This window comes from Nerophis ophidion, linkage group LG12, assembly GCF_033978795.1.
Source record: "Nerophis ophidion isolate RoL-2023_Sa linkage group LG12, RoL_Noph_v1.0, whole genome shotgun sequence".
NCBI lineage: Eukaryota > Metazoa > Chordata > Actinopteri > Syngnathiformes > Syngnathidae > Nerophis > Nerophis ophidion.
Genome location: NC_084622.1, coordinates 32,178,773 through 32,193,997, shown reverse-complemented (window position 1 = coordinate 32,193,997; position 15,225 = coordinate 32,178,773). Strand labels below are relative to the sequence as shown.

General features: G+C 39.1%; 1 protein-coding gene and 1 non-coding gene across 4 annotated transcripts in view; one reads left to right on the top strand and one right to left on the bottom strand.

Moving 5' to 3' along the window:
• Positions 1-4,233: 4,233 nt before the first annotated feature.
• Positions 4,234-15,225, top strand: part of olfml1 (olfactomedin-like 1) — a 48,515-nt gene continuing 37,523 nt past the window's right edge. Inside the window, exons 1-4 of one of the 3 annotated variants that reach the window (XM_061917386.1) lie at positions 4,234-4,663; positions 8,283-8,386; positions 12,455-12,645; positions 12,781-12,884. In XM_061917386.1, the coding sequence (XP_061773370.1) occupies positions 4,529-4,663; positions 8,283-8,386; positions 12,455-12,645; positions 12,781-12,884 (534 nt within the window). In that variant the 5' untranslated portion in view covers positions 4,234-4,528. Of the gene's footprint in view, positions 4,664-8,282; positions 8,387-10,658; positions 10,840-12,454; positions 12,646-12,780; positions 12,885-15,225 lie in introns of those variants that run through there. The other 2 variants (XM_061917384.1, XM_061917385.1) reach the window with 2 other exon arrangements.
• trnak-uuu (transfer RNA lysine (anticodon UUU)) lies at positions 5,843-5,915 on the bottom strand. The gene has a single exon. It is a non-coding gene; the product is annotated as a tRNA-Lys (tRNA).

Here is a 15,225-nt window from a genome sequence, read left to right as displayed (position 1 = left end):
TCTTTGAGGTTCCAAATGTGTTTGCTGAGTTTTGTAGGATTCCGCAAAGTCTGGTTTCTAAAGGAGGAGTTGTGATTATTCCATCTTTTTTTGAACGCTCCATCGGTTAATCCTACGTACGTGTCGGATGTGTTAATGTCCTTGCGTGTTACCTTTGCTTGGTAAACGACTGATGTCTGTAAGAACCTTCCGTTGAGAGGGCAATGAGGTTTCTTGCGACAGTTACATTCCTTATTGGTTTCAGAGTCGTTTAGTCTGGGGGTAGGCAGTCCTTTGCAATTGCTTTGTTGTGGTTTGAAATGATTTGTTGTATGTTATTCATACAGCTGTAGCTCAATTTAATGTTGTTCTTGTTGAATATTTTTCTTAGGGTGTTGCCTTTGGGGAAGTGTTTGTCGATCAGAGTGAGGAACTTGCGGCCGATGTTGGTTGAGACGTTTTTGCTGAATGGCGGATTGTACCAGATGATGTTGTTTCGTTTTCTGCTCTTTTTTGGTTGGTTTCCTGGAGTGGGTTCATAGGTGAGGGTGAAGTTGTATCCGCTTTCATCAAGTGCTTTCTGGTAAGGGGGGGTTGCTTGGTCGAATTCAGATTTGCTAGATGACAGCATCGATAGCCTTTTATTAATTCCGGTAGGTATTCTTTTCGTGGTGGTGAGTGGGTGGTTGCTGTCATGGTGCACGTATTGGAGTGTTGTGTTGGGTTTCGTGAATGGTTGGTAGCTGTTATTTCTCAGGTTGAAAGTGACGTCGAGGAAGTTGACGGTTTGCTTGTTGGCTTCAATCGTGATCCGTAGGCTGTTTTCTTTGAAGATTTGGCATATGCGCTTCTTGGTGTTCTCGCTGCTCCTTGGCGAGGCGCGGCACACTGCCAGTCCGTCATCACGGTAAATACCAAGGTTCAGGTTGAGGCTAGCAAGCTTGGAGAGGAGGAAACTCCCAACGAGTTCGCACGTTTCTGCTCCGTCAAAACTCCCCATAGTAACGTCAAATGTTGAATTGTTCTTTTTTTGCCATGGTGTACTGTTGTGGATGAGTATGGAGTTCTTTGCGTGGATGATGATGTTTCTTTCGTTGCCTGTGATTGAGTCGTAGTCCGAGGCGAAGTTTAGTGCTTGGGTCAGTAGGTCTTGCATGATGAAGGGTAAAATTCTTCGATGTCGAAGGAGATAAAGTTGTGTTGTTGTTTGTCTTGGATGTTGTTAAACCATTTGATTACTGCTGCTGTATTTCTCCATTGGTTGAGTGGTGTTTTGTCCTTGATTTTTGTGTTGATTCTGTCCAGGATTATTTTGCTGATTTTTCCTATTTCGGATTTAGTTGGGTTTATTAGTCGGCATCTTGAGTTATTTGCGAAGTTGGGTTTGTGGTCCTTCAATGTGATGAAGGCTTCTTTGTTGGCTGTGGCGTCCACCCTGTCCTCAATGTCCAGTTCGGTTGCGATCCGCTTGTTTTCCCGGTGGATGTTCTGTAAAGTGTTGGGTTGCACTTTTTTGTATGATTTGGTGATGCTTTTGTCCAGTAAAGAGTTATGTTCTGGTATGTCCATTCTGTAGAAGTTTGTGGTTTTATCGGCGGTTATGATGAGGTTGCTTACTTTCTTGATGCGCTCCGTGTCATTTTTCAGCTTGGTGAGGAATGGGTTGCGGGCTGGCCTAAATTTGACTGATTGTATCATTTTGAGCATGTCGTTCTCAAAGTCCTTTAATTCCTTGACTGTGGGTGGGTTCTTGGTAGATTTGAATCCGTAAGTTTCCTTTTGCGTTCCTTTTGTTTCAGGGTGGAGGAAAAAGTGTGCTTTCCACCGCATCCTTCTTAGGAAGTGTTCCGTCTTTTCTATGAGCCTTTGCTTGTAGTCCTTCCGCGCGGGTATGGGAATGTTCTTCGTGGAGTAGTCGATGCTGAACTTTTCCATTTCGGATCGTCGTACAGTGCTCAACAAATGTCAATTTGGAGCGGAGTATGTCTTGATTGGATTATCCAGAGAATAGTGCTCGATACCGTGGTAGAGCGCAATATGTAGGTGTGGGAAAAATCACAAGACTACTTCATCTCTACAGAACTGTTTCATGAGGGGTTCCCTCAATCATCAGGAGATTTTAATGGAACCATTCACATACAATGGTTTATATAGGGCACAGAGTGGGTGGGTACAGGCAGGCGTAGGGTGTGGTGATTGGCTCATATATATATATATATATGTATATACATATATATATATATATATATATATATATATATATATATATATATATATATATATATATATATATATATATATATATACATATATATATAGTGGGATAGTAGGGGTTAGAGTGTCCGGCCTTAGATCGGTAGGTCGTGTGTTCAAACCCCGGCCGAGTTATACCAGAGACTATAAAAATGGGACCCATTATCTACCTGCTTGGCACTCAGCATCAAGTTTTGGAATTGGGGGTTAAACCACCAAAAATGATTCCCGGGCGCAGCCTCCGCTGCTACTCACTGCTCCCCTCACCTCCCAGGAGGTGATCAAGAATGATGGGTCAAATGCAGAGAATAATTACACCACACCTATGCGTGTGTGACAATCATGGGTAGTTTAACTTAATATATATATATATCTATATATATATATATGCTAACCCTTGTATCTTGATGGCTAACACATGAACAAGAGAGGGCGTTCCAAGCCATTGGGCAATCCCTTTCAATTGCTTTTTAATAATATCCCCATTCATTCACTGATTTTCTACTGCTTATCAAGCCATCCAGGAATTTGCAACGTCGGGATCGCACCAATTTATGCAAATTCAACCAATCGTCATAAGTCATGCGCTGCCTTTCAGCTTTGTCCAAAGTCCGCAATTTCCCCACACATTTTTGGACAGTCGAATACGAATACTTGGTTGATATTCAGGTCACGAAATGAAAATAGAGTACCGTTGGCAGTTTGTGGATGTTTTTTTCGTAAACCCTATGGGCGTAATCTGCCCAATGACATCATGCGTCCTGATTTGCTAGCATGTATATACATATATATATATATATATATATATATATATATATATATATATATATATATATATATATATATATATATATATATATATATATATATATATATATATATATATATATATATATATATATATATATATATATATATATATATATATATATATATATATATATATATGTCTTAATTGGATTATCCAGAGAATAGTGCTCGATACCAGGGTAGAGCGCAATATGTATGTGTGGGCAAAATAATCTCCTGACGATTGAGGGAACCCCTCATGAAACAGTTCTGTAGAGATGAATAATTTCACCACACCTATGTGTGGTGAAATTATATATATGTATATATATATATATATATATATATATATATATATATATATATATACAAAGTTAAAGTACCCATGTTTGTCACACACACATAGGTGTGATGAAATTATTCATCTCTACAGAACTGTTTCATAAGGGGTTCCCTCAATCGTCAGGAGATTTTTTAGGGCTTACGAAAAAAACATCCACAAACTGCCAACGGTACTCTATTTTCATTTTGTGACCTGAATATCAACCAAGTATTCGTACTTGACTGTCCAAAAATGTGTGGGGAAATTGCGGACTTTGGACAAAGTTGAAAGGCAGCGCATGACTTATGAGGATTGGTTGAATTTGCATAAATTGGTTCGATCCCGACGTTGCAAATTCCTGGATGGCTTGATAAGCAGTAGAAAATCAGTGAATGAATGGGGATATTATTAAAAAGCAATTGAAAGGGATTGCCCAATGGCTTGGAACGCCCTCTCTTGTTCATATGTTAGCCATCAAGATACAAGGGTTAGCAGGGACAATGGTGGGCTCACTAGCCAGAAGCATGAAACGAGTCATTCAAAGATTGTGGTTATAACAGAAGAAGAGTGCATGTGGTAAGAAATAACTTTTAGTTATTGGAGAATGAGGCGACGATAACAAAAAAGGGAACCTATTGAACAACTTTCCAATTTGATCCAGTTGCTGTTCAGCTGCTTTGTGTGAGAGCTGAGGACGTGTCACTGGGGGAAGAAAATACAATCATAACAGAGCAATCATTAAAATTTCTTGCTATTTCCTGTTTTTTGGTGCTTTAAGGGGCACCACCCAGTTTCTTGTTTTTATTCCTCATACCTCACGAGTAAAAAAAAAAATGCAACGAAAAAAGGAGTGAGAGCATCAGAACTAAAGACAGATTGGAGGATTGGAGGAGGAGAGAGGCGAAGTGAGCCAAAAAAACCCCACTGGCCTCTGAGCAAAGACTGATAGTGAAACAAGCAGAATGTTCTGGAGCTACAAGTCGGAGCAGAGCTTTTTTTTAATCCAAGCAAAGAGAAAAAAAACATATTTTAACGCAGCAAGTACATTGCTACTGACTCAGAGCGAGTTTGTTTTCTTGTATCTTGTTTGCAGGGGAGGCATTCTATGAAGTGTATTTCGCAAGAGAAGTAGGCAGCGACTGTATTAGATTCAGCCTCGGTTTATTGGCTTCGGGAGAGCAAACAATGTCAGGCAGAGAGTTTCTTGTTCTTGTTCTTTTGCTGTGTTTGTGTTTAAATGGGAGTTCAGTCAAGAGCCAGGGTTTCCCCCAGGATGGCTTTCTCATCCAGTACCTGGAGAGGAGGTTGACTCAGATGGAGGTAAGTACAGGAGAATGAGGCGGAACAAACTATTTTCCTATAGAATCAGAATCAGAATAGATTTTATTGCCATTGTTTGAGAACGGGTTCACAAACTAGGATTTTTACTTGGTGTAATCGTGCAACGTAAAACACATATAATACAGACTAGAATAAATTTGACACAGTTAAATATTTTCTTGTATTAATCTACATTAACTTAAAACGTGATACTTAAATCGTGGAACTTCGAGCTTAAGAGTGGCCCGATTTAAGAGTGTTTTGAGATAAGAGCTGTCTCTCGGCTAATTGACATGCTTCAAATTACAAGCAAAAATGTGAGTTACATTAGTTGGCATAGCATGTCACAGTGAGTGAAACTCGTACGATTTTCCCAAAACATCTGGTCTTACTGACTTCCAATGCTAGAGATGGAGATAACTTTGTTTTTCAACCATGGGAAAGAAGCCTGAAGAGGGTGAAGGCAACACTGATTTGAGATACAAGTGTTTTGAATTAAAAAGCTCCGTCACAGAGCCCATACTGTACTTTGGTTTTAGAACATGGTCAATTCCTTCTCTAAATGTATAAATATCTTCTGGTGTGACCGTAGATTACAGTATGTGCAGTACTGGGCAAAAGTCTGATGACACCACATGACGGGATGTTTAAAAAAATGCTAAAATTATAGTAGTGAAGCAAATTCAAGATTCAAGATTCAAGATTCAAGATTGTTTATTGTCATATGCACAGTTAAACAGACAGTTTGCCGTACAATGAAAATCTTTCTTTGCTAGTCCACCCTTCAACAAGTCACACGGTACTTAGCTAAAAGTAAAAAAAATAAAGATACAAATGTATATACAAGGTACAGTAAGTAACATAACATTCTTGCACATTCTGATTGACAGTCAACAGTATAAATATGGAGGTGACCTTGGGTCACAGCAGCTGTTAAAGTGTCTTCAGTGATCAAAGGTGAAAAGTGTCTACAGTGATGGTTCACAGTTTGGGGGTGGTCAAGGTAGCTGTCTTTTGTTCAAAAAAACAAAGTAAAAAGTAAAAATGGGGGGGGGGGGGGGGCTAGCATTCACGAGTTAGCATTCACAAGCCTGATGGCCTGTGGGTAGAAACTGTTTGTCAGTCTCGTAGTCCTGGATTTCAGGCTCCTGTATCGTCTAAAAAAATAATGAGACTTACTGCCTGAACGGGAACGTGAACCCTGGACCCTCAGATTAAAAGTCTGATGCTCTACCAAATGAGCTATCCAGGCTGTTTATAAATTATATTTGTATAGCATGTTTCTTTACTGACTCAAAGCGCTTTACATGGTGAAACCCAATATCTAAGTTACATTTTTAAATCAGTGTGGGTAAAGTGTCATACCCAAGGACACAACGGCAGTGACTAGGATGGCAGAAGCGGGGATCGAACCTTGAACCCTCAAATTGCTGGCACGGCCACTCTACCAACTGAGCTATACCGCCCCAATTGTACAATCTATTTTAGTGAAAACACAGTACCGTACTTTTCGGACCATAGGGCGCACCGGATTAAAAGGCGCACTGTCGATGAGTGGGTCTATTTTTGTAACAAAGGCGCACCGGATTCTAAGGCGCATTAAAGGGGTTATATTATGATTTTTTTTTTGAAATTCAAAAGAATATATTGTGGTCTATATAACATGTAGTGGTAGTTATTTGGTCAAAATGTTGCATGGATTGTTTTACAGACCATTTTCAATTAGCTATATGAGTGTCTCTTCAGGATGCGCCGTTTTGTGGGCGGTCTTACCTAAGTGGCTCACCTTCGACAGCGTCTTCTCCCCGTCATCTTTGTTGTAGCGGTGTAGCGTGCAAGGACAGTAATGGAAGAAGTGTCAAAAGATGGAGCTAACTGATGGACATTCAGACTTCACTTAAATCAACAACGGAGCAGCATCTCCTCATCCGTGGCTCATTGTTGCAACAACAACGCTGGAAATGTATCCGGAGAAAAATCGTCCGACTGGAACCCTCGGATAAATAAAGTTCCTTGGGTAAAATTATGTAAACTCACTACAGTTTTTAGCACTTTGATACCTAGTCTACTGACAGATATATGTAAAAACGTAATGCTCCTTTATATTAGAAATGGCAACAGCAGACGATAAATGCCACATTAGAAGGTAGAGAAAAAGAAGAAATTTCGACTACGGTGTCGCCACAAACTACAATGTTCGACGCGCGCAAATTTTCAGGACTTATGCATATCCAAATACACATCAGCCGGTACTAGAAGGTAAGAAAAGTTGGTTTTGCATAACATTGCAAAACAAAACACCAGGTAAAATGTCTGCTAATAGGTGCCTTTTTGCAGTCTTTATACACAGACCATATTAATACTCGTATGTTTAATGAGCCGATAATCCATCAAGTGGTGCGGCTTCATAATTTACCGATGTCGTACTAAAACCATTTTGACAGATTTTTGAGCGCCGTGTGTAATGTTCTCTTTCTCAATGGAACATATAAAGTTTTGGTGTTGTTTTCTGCCATCATATTGCAGCCTACACGTATCTCTTATGGATGACTGCCATCTACTGGTCACGCTTATCATTTACACCAAATAACAAATGAATTTGCTTGGAGGTCGGTAAGCACCACCAGAATTATGCCATACATTAGGCACACCAGGTTATACTGTAAGGCGCACTGTCGATTTTTGAGAAAATTGAAGGATTTTTAAGTGCGCTTTATAGTCTGAAATATACAATAAATTCCTGTATCAGCACCTTCTTAACAAAAATGTAATTGGATTCATCTTTCACCCATGAACAGTGAACACTGTTTTGTGGAAATCGATATGTTTGGAGTAAACTTTAAAAAAAAAGTGAGTGAAAGAACAAACCTAAAGTGACCCAAGACTTCGGTAAAGGACACTACGTTTCTTATGCTATCTGAACTCACTATGTTCTCTGCTCGCTCTACATATCCTACGAAGTAAGACCTACACAATTTCAATGTCCATTCCTCTGTGAATGTATTTGTTAATGACTGAAATACTGAAATCAACCAAAGCTCCTCATCCCAACCCCCGGATTGTAAATAATGTAAATAATTCAATGTATATACTATGATGATTAACCTGTGTGATGACTGTATTATGCTGATAGCATATATTTGTTCCATGAATTGGTTAACGTGGAACCCGACTCAAACAAGTTGAAAAACTTATTCAGGTGTTACCATTAAGTGGTCAATTGTGCGGAATATGTACTGAACTGTGCAATCTACTAATAAAAGTATCAATCAGTCAGTCAATCAATCAAAATCAATTTTGGTCAGTCATGTGTGTATTGTATGTGTCAGTGTGGTAATAGACATTTTTATAGTGAAATTGTAGCTTTATTAAATAGTGATTTCTAATGAAAGAATAGAATCCATCTTGTTAAACTGATTGGGTCGTTAAGATTAGATGAGCTACTAAAACTCAGCCAGAAAAACACTGTGTAAGTTAATGATCCCTGAACACATACACAGATGTGTTTTCCTTTTGCAAGAAGACACATATTAAGAACTTTAAGTGATTTAGTCTTTTTGGTATAAAACGAGAAAATTCTGCATTTGTAATATTTTTTCTTTTATATTAATTCCGTCAGGAGCGTCTAAACCAATGTGAGCAAAACACAGTGAGCATAACCCAGAAGACCTATGATCTGTCCTCAGGAATGAGAGGCCATCTGTCCGCCCTCAATGTTATGAGGTATGTTGCGTTCACACCTGCGTTGTTTGGTCTGGTGAAAAGGAACTGTTGTGGTTTGCTCTGCTTGTACAATTATTTAGTTGAGTGTTAATTCATTCATCCGAAATTAACTCTGTTGCGATACAGGGACCAAAGATATTGACCTGTGTTTAGAAGTGCATGTATCAATCAATCAATCAATGTTTACTTATATAGCCCTAAATCACTAGTTTCTCAATATGTCAACATGCATTAAACCTGCGCTTTCCCAATGTATGTGTGAAAATATCTCTATAAATGTATATTTTAGAAGCGTTTCATAAAATCTGTGCTGGTAAATATTGCAGATTATTAAAATAATTTATGCTTTCAACTAGGGTTGTACGGTATACCAGTATTAGTATAGTACCACGATACTAATTAATCATATTCGGTACTATATCTCCTCTGAAAAGTACCGGTCCGCCACCACACCCCATGCCCCCGTCACGTCGTCTCATTGCTGGTTTACGAGCAGATGTGCATGTTCGGCAGCGCATAATCCCAGAATATTTACAAGCAGACAATGTGTGTGGACAAAAAAGGGGGAACGGACGCAGTTTGGCTTAAAAACTAATGATAAAGGTGAAGTAATAGCACTAAAAAGCCCATAGGAAGAGGTGCTTTAAGACATGGCTAGCGGCTAAAGTCCAGCCGCAGTCGGCAGTGTTTTAGCGACTTCTAAATCACTAATCCTCACCTCCGTGTCGACAAATAAAGTACGTTTTTTACAAGTATCATCCCTGCAGGACAAAGAATAGCTAAACTACACACTGTAGCTTACCAGCGCCAAAATGTAAACAAACACCATTGGGGGATCTAAACCTAACATCCACTGTAATGATACCAAGTACAGTAGCGTATCTAGTTGATACCACTATGATTACATGGATATTTTTTGGGATCAACACATCTTCTTTCGTTATTCCTGGACACATGAGGACTTTGAATATGACTAATGTATGATCCTGTAACGACTTGGTATGGGATTGATACCTAAATTTGTGACATCATCTAAAACTAATGTAAAGTATCAAACAACGGAAAAATAAGGGAATATTACATTTTAACAGAAGTGTAGATAGAAGATGTTAAAAGAAAAAGTAGGCAGATATCAACAGTAAATTAACAAGTAGATTAATAATTCATTTTCTACCAATTGTCCTTAATTTTGACAAAATAATAGAATGGAAAATGACAATAATTTACTGCATATGTCAGCAGCTAAATTAGGAGATTTTGTTTGTTTACTTACAACTAAAAGACATATTGTCTTATATGTTCACTATTTTATTTAAAGACAAACTTGCAATAAGAAACATATGTTTAATGTAACATAATATTTTTGGTTAAAATAATGCCAATAATGCAATTTTTTGTGGTCACCTTTATTTAGAAAAGTACCGAAAGGTATCGAAATAATTTGGATACCGGTACCACTACTTTCAACACAACAATTTGGTTCAGAATATGTAAGTTATGTCATGAAAGCTGTCCAATCAAGTCCTTTATTTATGCCTTTAGTCTTTGCTTTTCAGCCTTTGATCCAATGATAAAATTACCTATGCAAACTCAAAGTGTGCACTAAGTATCTTATTTTTATAAGTACCGTATTTTCCGCAGTATAAGGCGCACCTAAAAACCTAAAATGTTCTCAAAAGCTGAAAGTGCGCCTTATAATCCGGTGCGCCTTATATATGGACCAATATATATAAGAATAATTTTGCTGAGCCAACAGGTCTAACAACTACGGTAAGCAGCCGCCGATTTCCTTGTCATTTTCCCCCGCGGACGGTGCATGCTGGGATAGATGACTCCGCCAGGCCTTGCCATTTCATTTCCATTTGTGTGTTTATGTAAAGACCCCAAAATGGGAGACATGATTTCAGGAAGGCAAGAATTGTCACTGAACTGCTAGACAACACCAGCGACACTGACTCCTTTAACGACGTCTCGAAATAGTGCAAAGCAATAACAATATATCAATAACTCAACGTTGCTCAAACATTGATGTCACACAACACAACACACAAAATAAACATGTAAAGCTTACTTTATTAAGTTATTCCGCATCCACGAATCCCTCGAATTCTTCTTCTTCAGTGTCCAAATTAAACATGCCACAAGAGGTCTCACAACTACGGCCTACCTTATTTTCCCTAGTAGAAGAAGAAGCGCGCGGTGCATGCTGGGATATATGACTGCGGGAGGAGTGCCGGGTTTTAAACTCAAGGTGATCAGTCACACAGTAGAAGACGAGAATGGAGCAGCAACCGAGAGAATTTAACATTAACAGCAGCGACACTGACTCGTTTAATGACGACTTCGACGAGACGGATCCGGGCGTGTTGGATGCCGTATTCGCCCAACTGTTTGATTCGAACACTGAAGAAGAAGAATTTGAGGGTTTCGTGGATGAGGAATAACTTAATAAAGTGAGCTTTACATGTTTATTTTGTGTGTTGTGTTGTGAGACATTATTGTTTGAGCAACGTTGAGGTATTTGTATATTATTGCGTTGCACTATTTCGAGTGTTACTATATTGTGATTTACTGTAACAGTATCAGACTGTTTTTTTTACGTGTTTATTGAATCGGGGAAAATAATAAAACAGCTGTTTATTTATTTTGGGAGTGAACGAAATTGTCAGAATGCTGATTTGTAATCTATTAATAAAGTTTGACTGACCTATCTGACTGTTGTGTTGACATTCCCTTTAGCGCAGCTCCATCTAAAGCAGGGGTCGGCAACCCGCGGCCCCGGAGCCGCATGCGGCTCTTTGGCCACTCTGATGTGGCTCAGCTGCACAATCGCCGACCCCCCTGATTGTTACGGGGGGATTCCGGTTCTAGGGAGCCTCTTCCGGACATCACCCGGGGTCAACATTCTTCGATTTTAACTTGGACAACAATATTGAGGGCGTGCCGTGATGGCTTTACTTTTGACGCGTTTCACAAAATAAAAAAGACAAAGGGATCTGCAACCATTCTCGCGAATAACCGCTGGTGGTCACCCATATAACAGTAATAAGGGCGTGCCATGAAGCCATTGCCTTTAACGCCTTCTACAACATGTACAGACATCTTGCCAGTCCAGCATCATGTTGTATGTGGCTTCCGCGGATACACGTACACGACTGCAAGGCATACTGGGTGACACAGAGTACGCTGAAGGTTGTGATATAAATAACTTTAACACTCGTACTAATATGCACCACACTGTGAAGCCACACCAAACAAGAATGACAAACACATTTCTGGAGAACATCCTCACAGTAACAACACATAAACACAACACAACAAATACCCAGAATCCTTTGCATCCATGACTATTCCTGACTATATTATACACCCCCGCCCACCTCAACAGACGCACGGAAGGGGTGGTGGGGGGAAGCCGGTTTTGGTGCTAGCGGGGTGTATAATATAGCCTGAAAGAGTCATGGATGCATAGCATTCTGGGTAATTGTTATGCTGCATTTATAATGTGTTACAGTGCGGATATTCTCCAGAAATGTGTTTGTCATTCTTGTTTGGTGTGGGTTCACAGTGTGGTGCATATTAGTAAGAGTGCTAAAATTGTTTATATCACAACCTTCAGTGTACTCTGTGTCACCCAGTATGCCTTGCAGTCGTGTATGTGTATCTGCGGAAGCCACATACAACATGTTACTGGACTGGCAAGATGTCTGTACATGTTATAGAAGGCATCAAAGGCAATGGCTTCATGGCACGCCTTTTTTACTGTTATATGGGTGACCACCAGCAGATATTTGCGAGAATGATTGCGGCTCCCTTTGTCTTCTTTAATTTGTGAAACGGGTCAAAATGGCTCTTTGAGTGGTAAAGGTTGCCGACCTCTAATCTAAGGGATGCATAACGTAACCCCAGCCTCTACTGTAGCATCTATTCTATGCGCCTTATATATGAACTAAATAATAAAATAGGCCATTCATTGAAGGTGCGCCTTATAATCCGGTGTGCCTTATAGTGCGGAAAATACGGTGCCTGTATCAAGATTGACCATAATCGTGGTATTTTACACTTCAGATCAGAGGTGAAGAATCAGCTGGAGAGTATGTCTGTACGTGTCGACCGGATGGAGCGAGAGCTAGAATATCTGGAAAACAAGATGCCTGCCCTTTCCGACATTGAGATGGAGGAGGCACTGATTGAACAACAGATAAAAGCTGCAGAACTGGACCAGCTCAAAAAGAAAGCTAAAATCCAAGTGGAAAATGGTATGAAGTATATTACTATCAAGTGGAATACCATTTAAAATAGAAAACAAGGACAGAGAAAAATACAATAGAAAAGAAAAATACACATGTGCAGTACAAATATAATTTAGTCATTGTTGACTGTATTGTTTATAGATTGTAACGCAGCCTTGAGCCAAATCAAGTCGCTCAAAATTGTGAAGAAGATGGGAGACACTTCTGGTTCCTGGTTTAAGGACCCTTCAGATGGATCGAACAAGGTCAGTGTGCATATGTACAGAATGAATTGTCAAAAAATCGTTTGTTGTCCTCATTTTTGTATCCGTCACACTGTTGTTGTTGCTCATCAAGTCCAGTGTGTTCATAATAGGTCAAATAATGAAGCATATGATTAACACATAAACACTTAAAAAACTGTAGCTTTTTCCATACAAAAAAAAAAAGATGTGGTAGCATCAAGCGCCTTTTAGCTTTCTTACACCACCTCAATTCCTACTGACTCAGTGTGTTTTGCAACTAAGGGCCTGATTTACCAAAGGTTTGTGTGTACTAAAATCTGCAAAGCTGTCTTGTTCAGAGAGCAAAATAAGGCGTGCAATCCATTTTTCATCCGTCTTCATTAATATGAAAAAAACATGCTGATCATCAAAACGTCCACAATCCTGGGAGGAGAAGATGCAAATATAATTATTTAGCACGCGCAATGTGATTTATCAACACTCATGAGCGTTTTGCGAGCACTATTTTGCATGTGAATCCTCAGTCCTATGTGTGTATGTCAACACTTAGGACTGTGAGAAGAAAAAAAAATTTAAACATATTGTCTATTCATCATCATCATCATCATCATTTTATATTATCTTAGCTGCCAGAAGATTTAAGGATTTATTGAAACAAATTCAATGTATTTGTTTTGGTGTCATTTAATATATTTTTTTCATAACATTTGATTATTTCACATAGAATATATATTATTAAAATATTCCTTACATTGAAAAAAACGTATTTAAGTACGCCGGAGTAAGTACAGCCTCCCTTCAATGAGCACACTTTTGGTGATTAAAAAAAAAAAAAAAAAAAAATAGTGGTTCCAATGTGGATGCACTGCACAACTGCTTCTAAAATGGCCATAAAAAGTGGTACATGTCGCCTGCATGTATGAAAACATAACAAAACATGCATTCAGGCAGTGCTCTCTGTCTAGCATACAGTAGATGTCATAAATGAATGACGATTAATTACAGTTTGTTTTGTTTTGACCGCTGGAAGGTGGCACGCATCGCACAGGCTGAGGTTAGTTCGAGTCAAACTCATTTTAGCTCAAGGGCCGCATGAAAGAAATGTATTCCCCACGCGGGCCGGTCTGGTAAAATCATGGCATAATAACTTAAAAATAAGAACAACTTCGGATTGTTTCTTTTGTCTCACGTTGGCCAAAAATAGAACAAGCACATTCTGAAAATGTACACATTACAAACAAATCCTCTTGGCTAAACAATTCAAGTTTGTTGAAAATTCTAAAGAAAAAACTGGGGATGTTCCAAAAAAACCATGAAGAACACGTAACTTAGACTTTGTCTCAGTGTTTTTACAAAGCCATTAAACCTTAAGCACTTGTTGTTTAGGATTCTCATGTTGGCTGTTCCTCATTAAAAATATTACACTTATAGTATAAACAAAAGAATTATCAAAATGACACCATAGCTGAAATCTAAATATACAACTATAAATTTAACCAATGTATAGATGGTAGATTTAAGCATTAAAAAATAGAACGAACAAATGTAGAAAGACACATTTTTATAATTGAGTTCAGGATGCGCATCAGGCTGGAATTTTTACTACTACAAAGATTACAGTCATGTTACCTAAGTCTTTCTTTTTTACCGTTTTGTTATTTGATCCATTGAGTGGATAATTTACAATCGAAGAAGGTATTGTGTGTTGCTACTGCATCAGTCTGCCGCCATCTGCTGCCAGCCACAACAGGAGCAGCTGATTGCTTGCACCTGCACTGACTGGAGTAGCGGCAGCCAACCCAGAGGACGCTTAAAGTCAGCTGACCCGCCATCTTCAAACAGTGTTATGTCTCCCGTCCAAAGGCAGAACCTAGTAACTCACTTCTAGCTGATTTTGAGCAAACAAAGGAAAACCAATCTATCTTGATGCTGTCTTACAAAGATCTCCAAAGTCATCAAACGTATGGATGTTTTCTTGAGCTTTCATTTTCTTGCCGATTGAGCCATGGATTGAATATGCTCTCATGAACATGTGCCCTTTTTCCAGATATTTTATCACAATCTCGGGTGGGCCCCATTCTGCGTTTGCACATTGGGCAAGAACCGTGTAAAGCGTCCAGTTTTTATTTTGACCTCCACAGTTATCTGCCTAAAAGAGTATGTAAGGGGAAGAATCAAGAACAATACATTTAATGAAGGTGCTTGAAACGTCCTGGGCCAATCTTCCAAATATCCCCTCGTGCCATAATATCACATAATCAGGTTGACCGTCGGCCCGCATTCATGCAAATGTCTCATTAAAGACAATAAGGTGACTGACAAAGAAGCTCCGATTTGTCCCTTGAGATACTAGGTTTTTCTG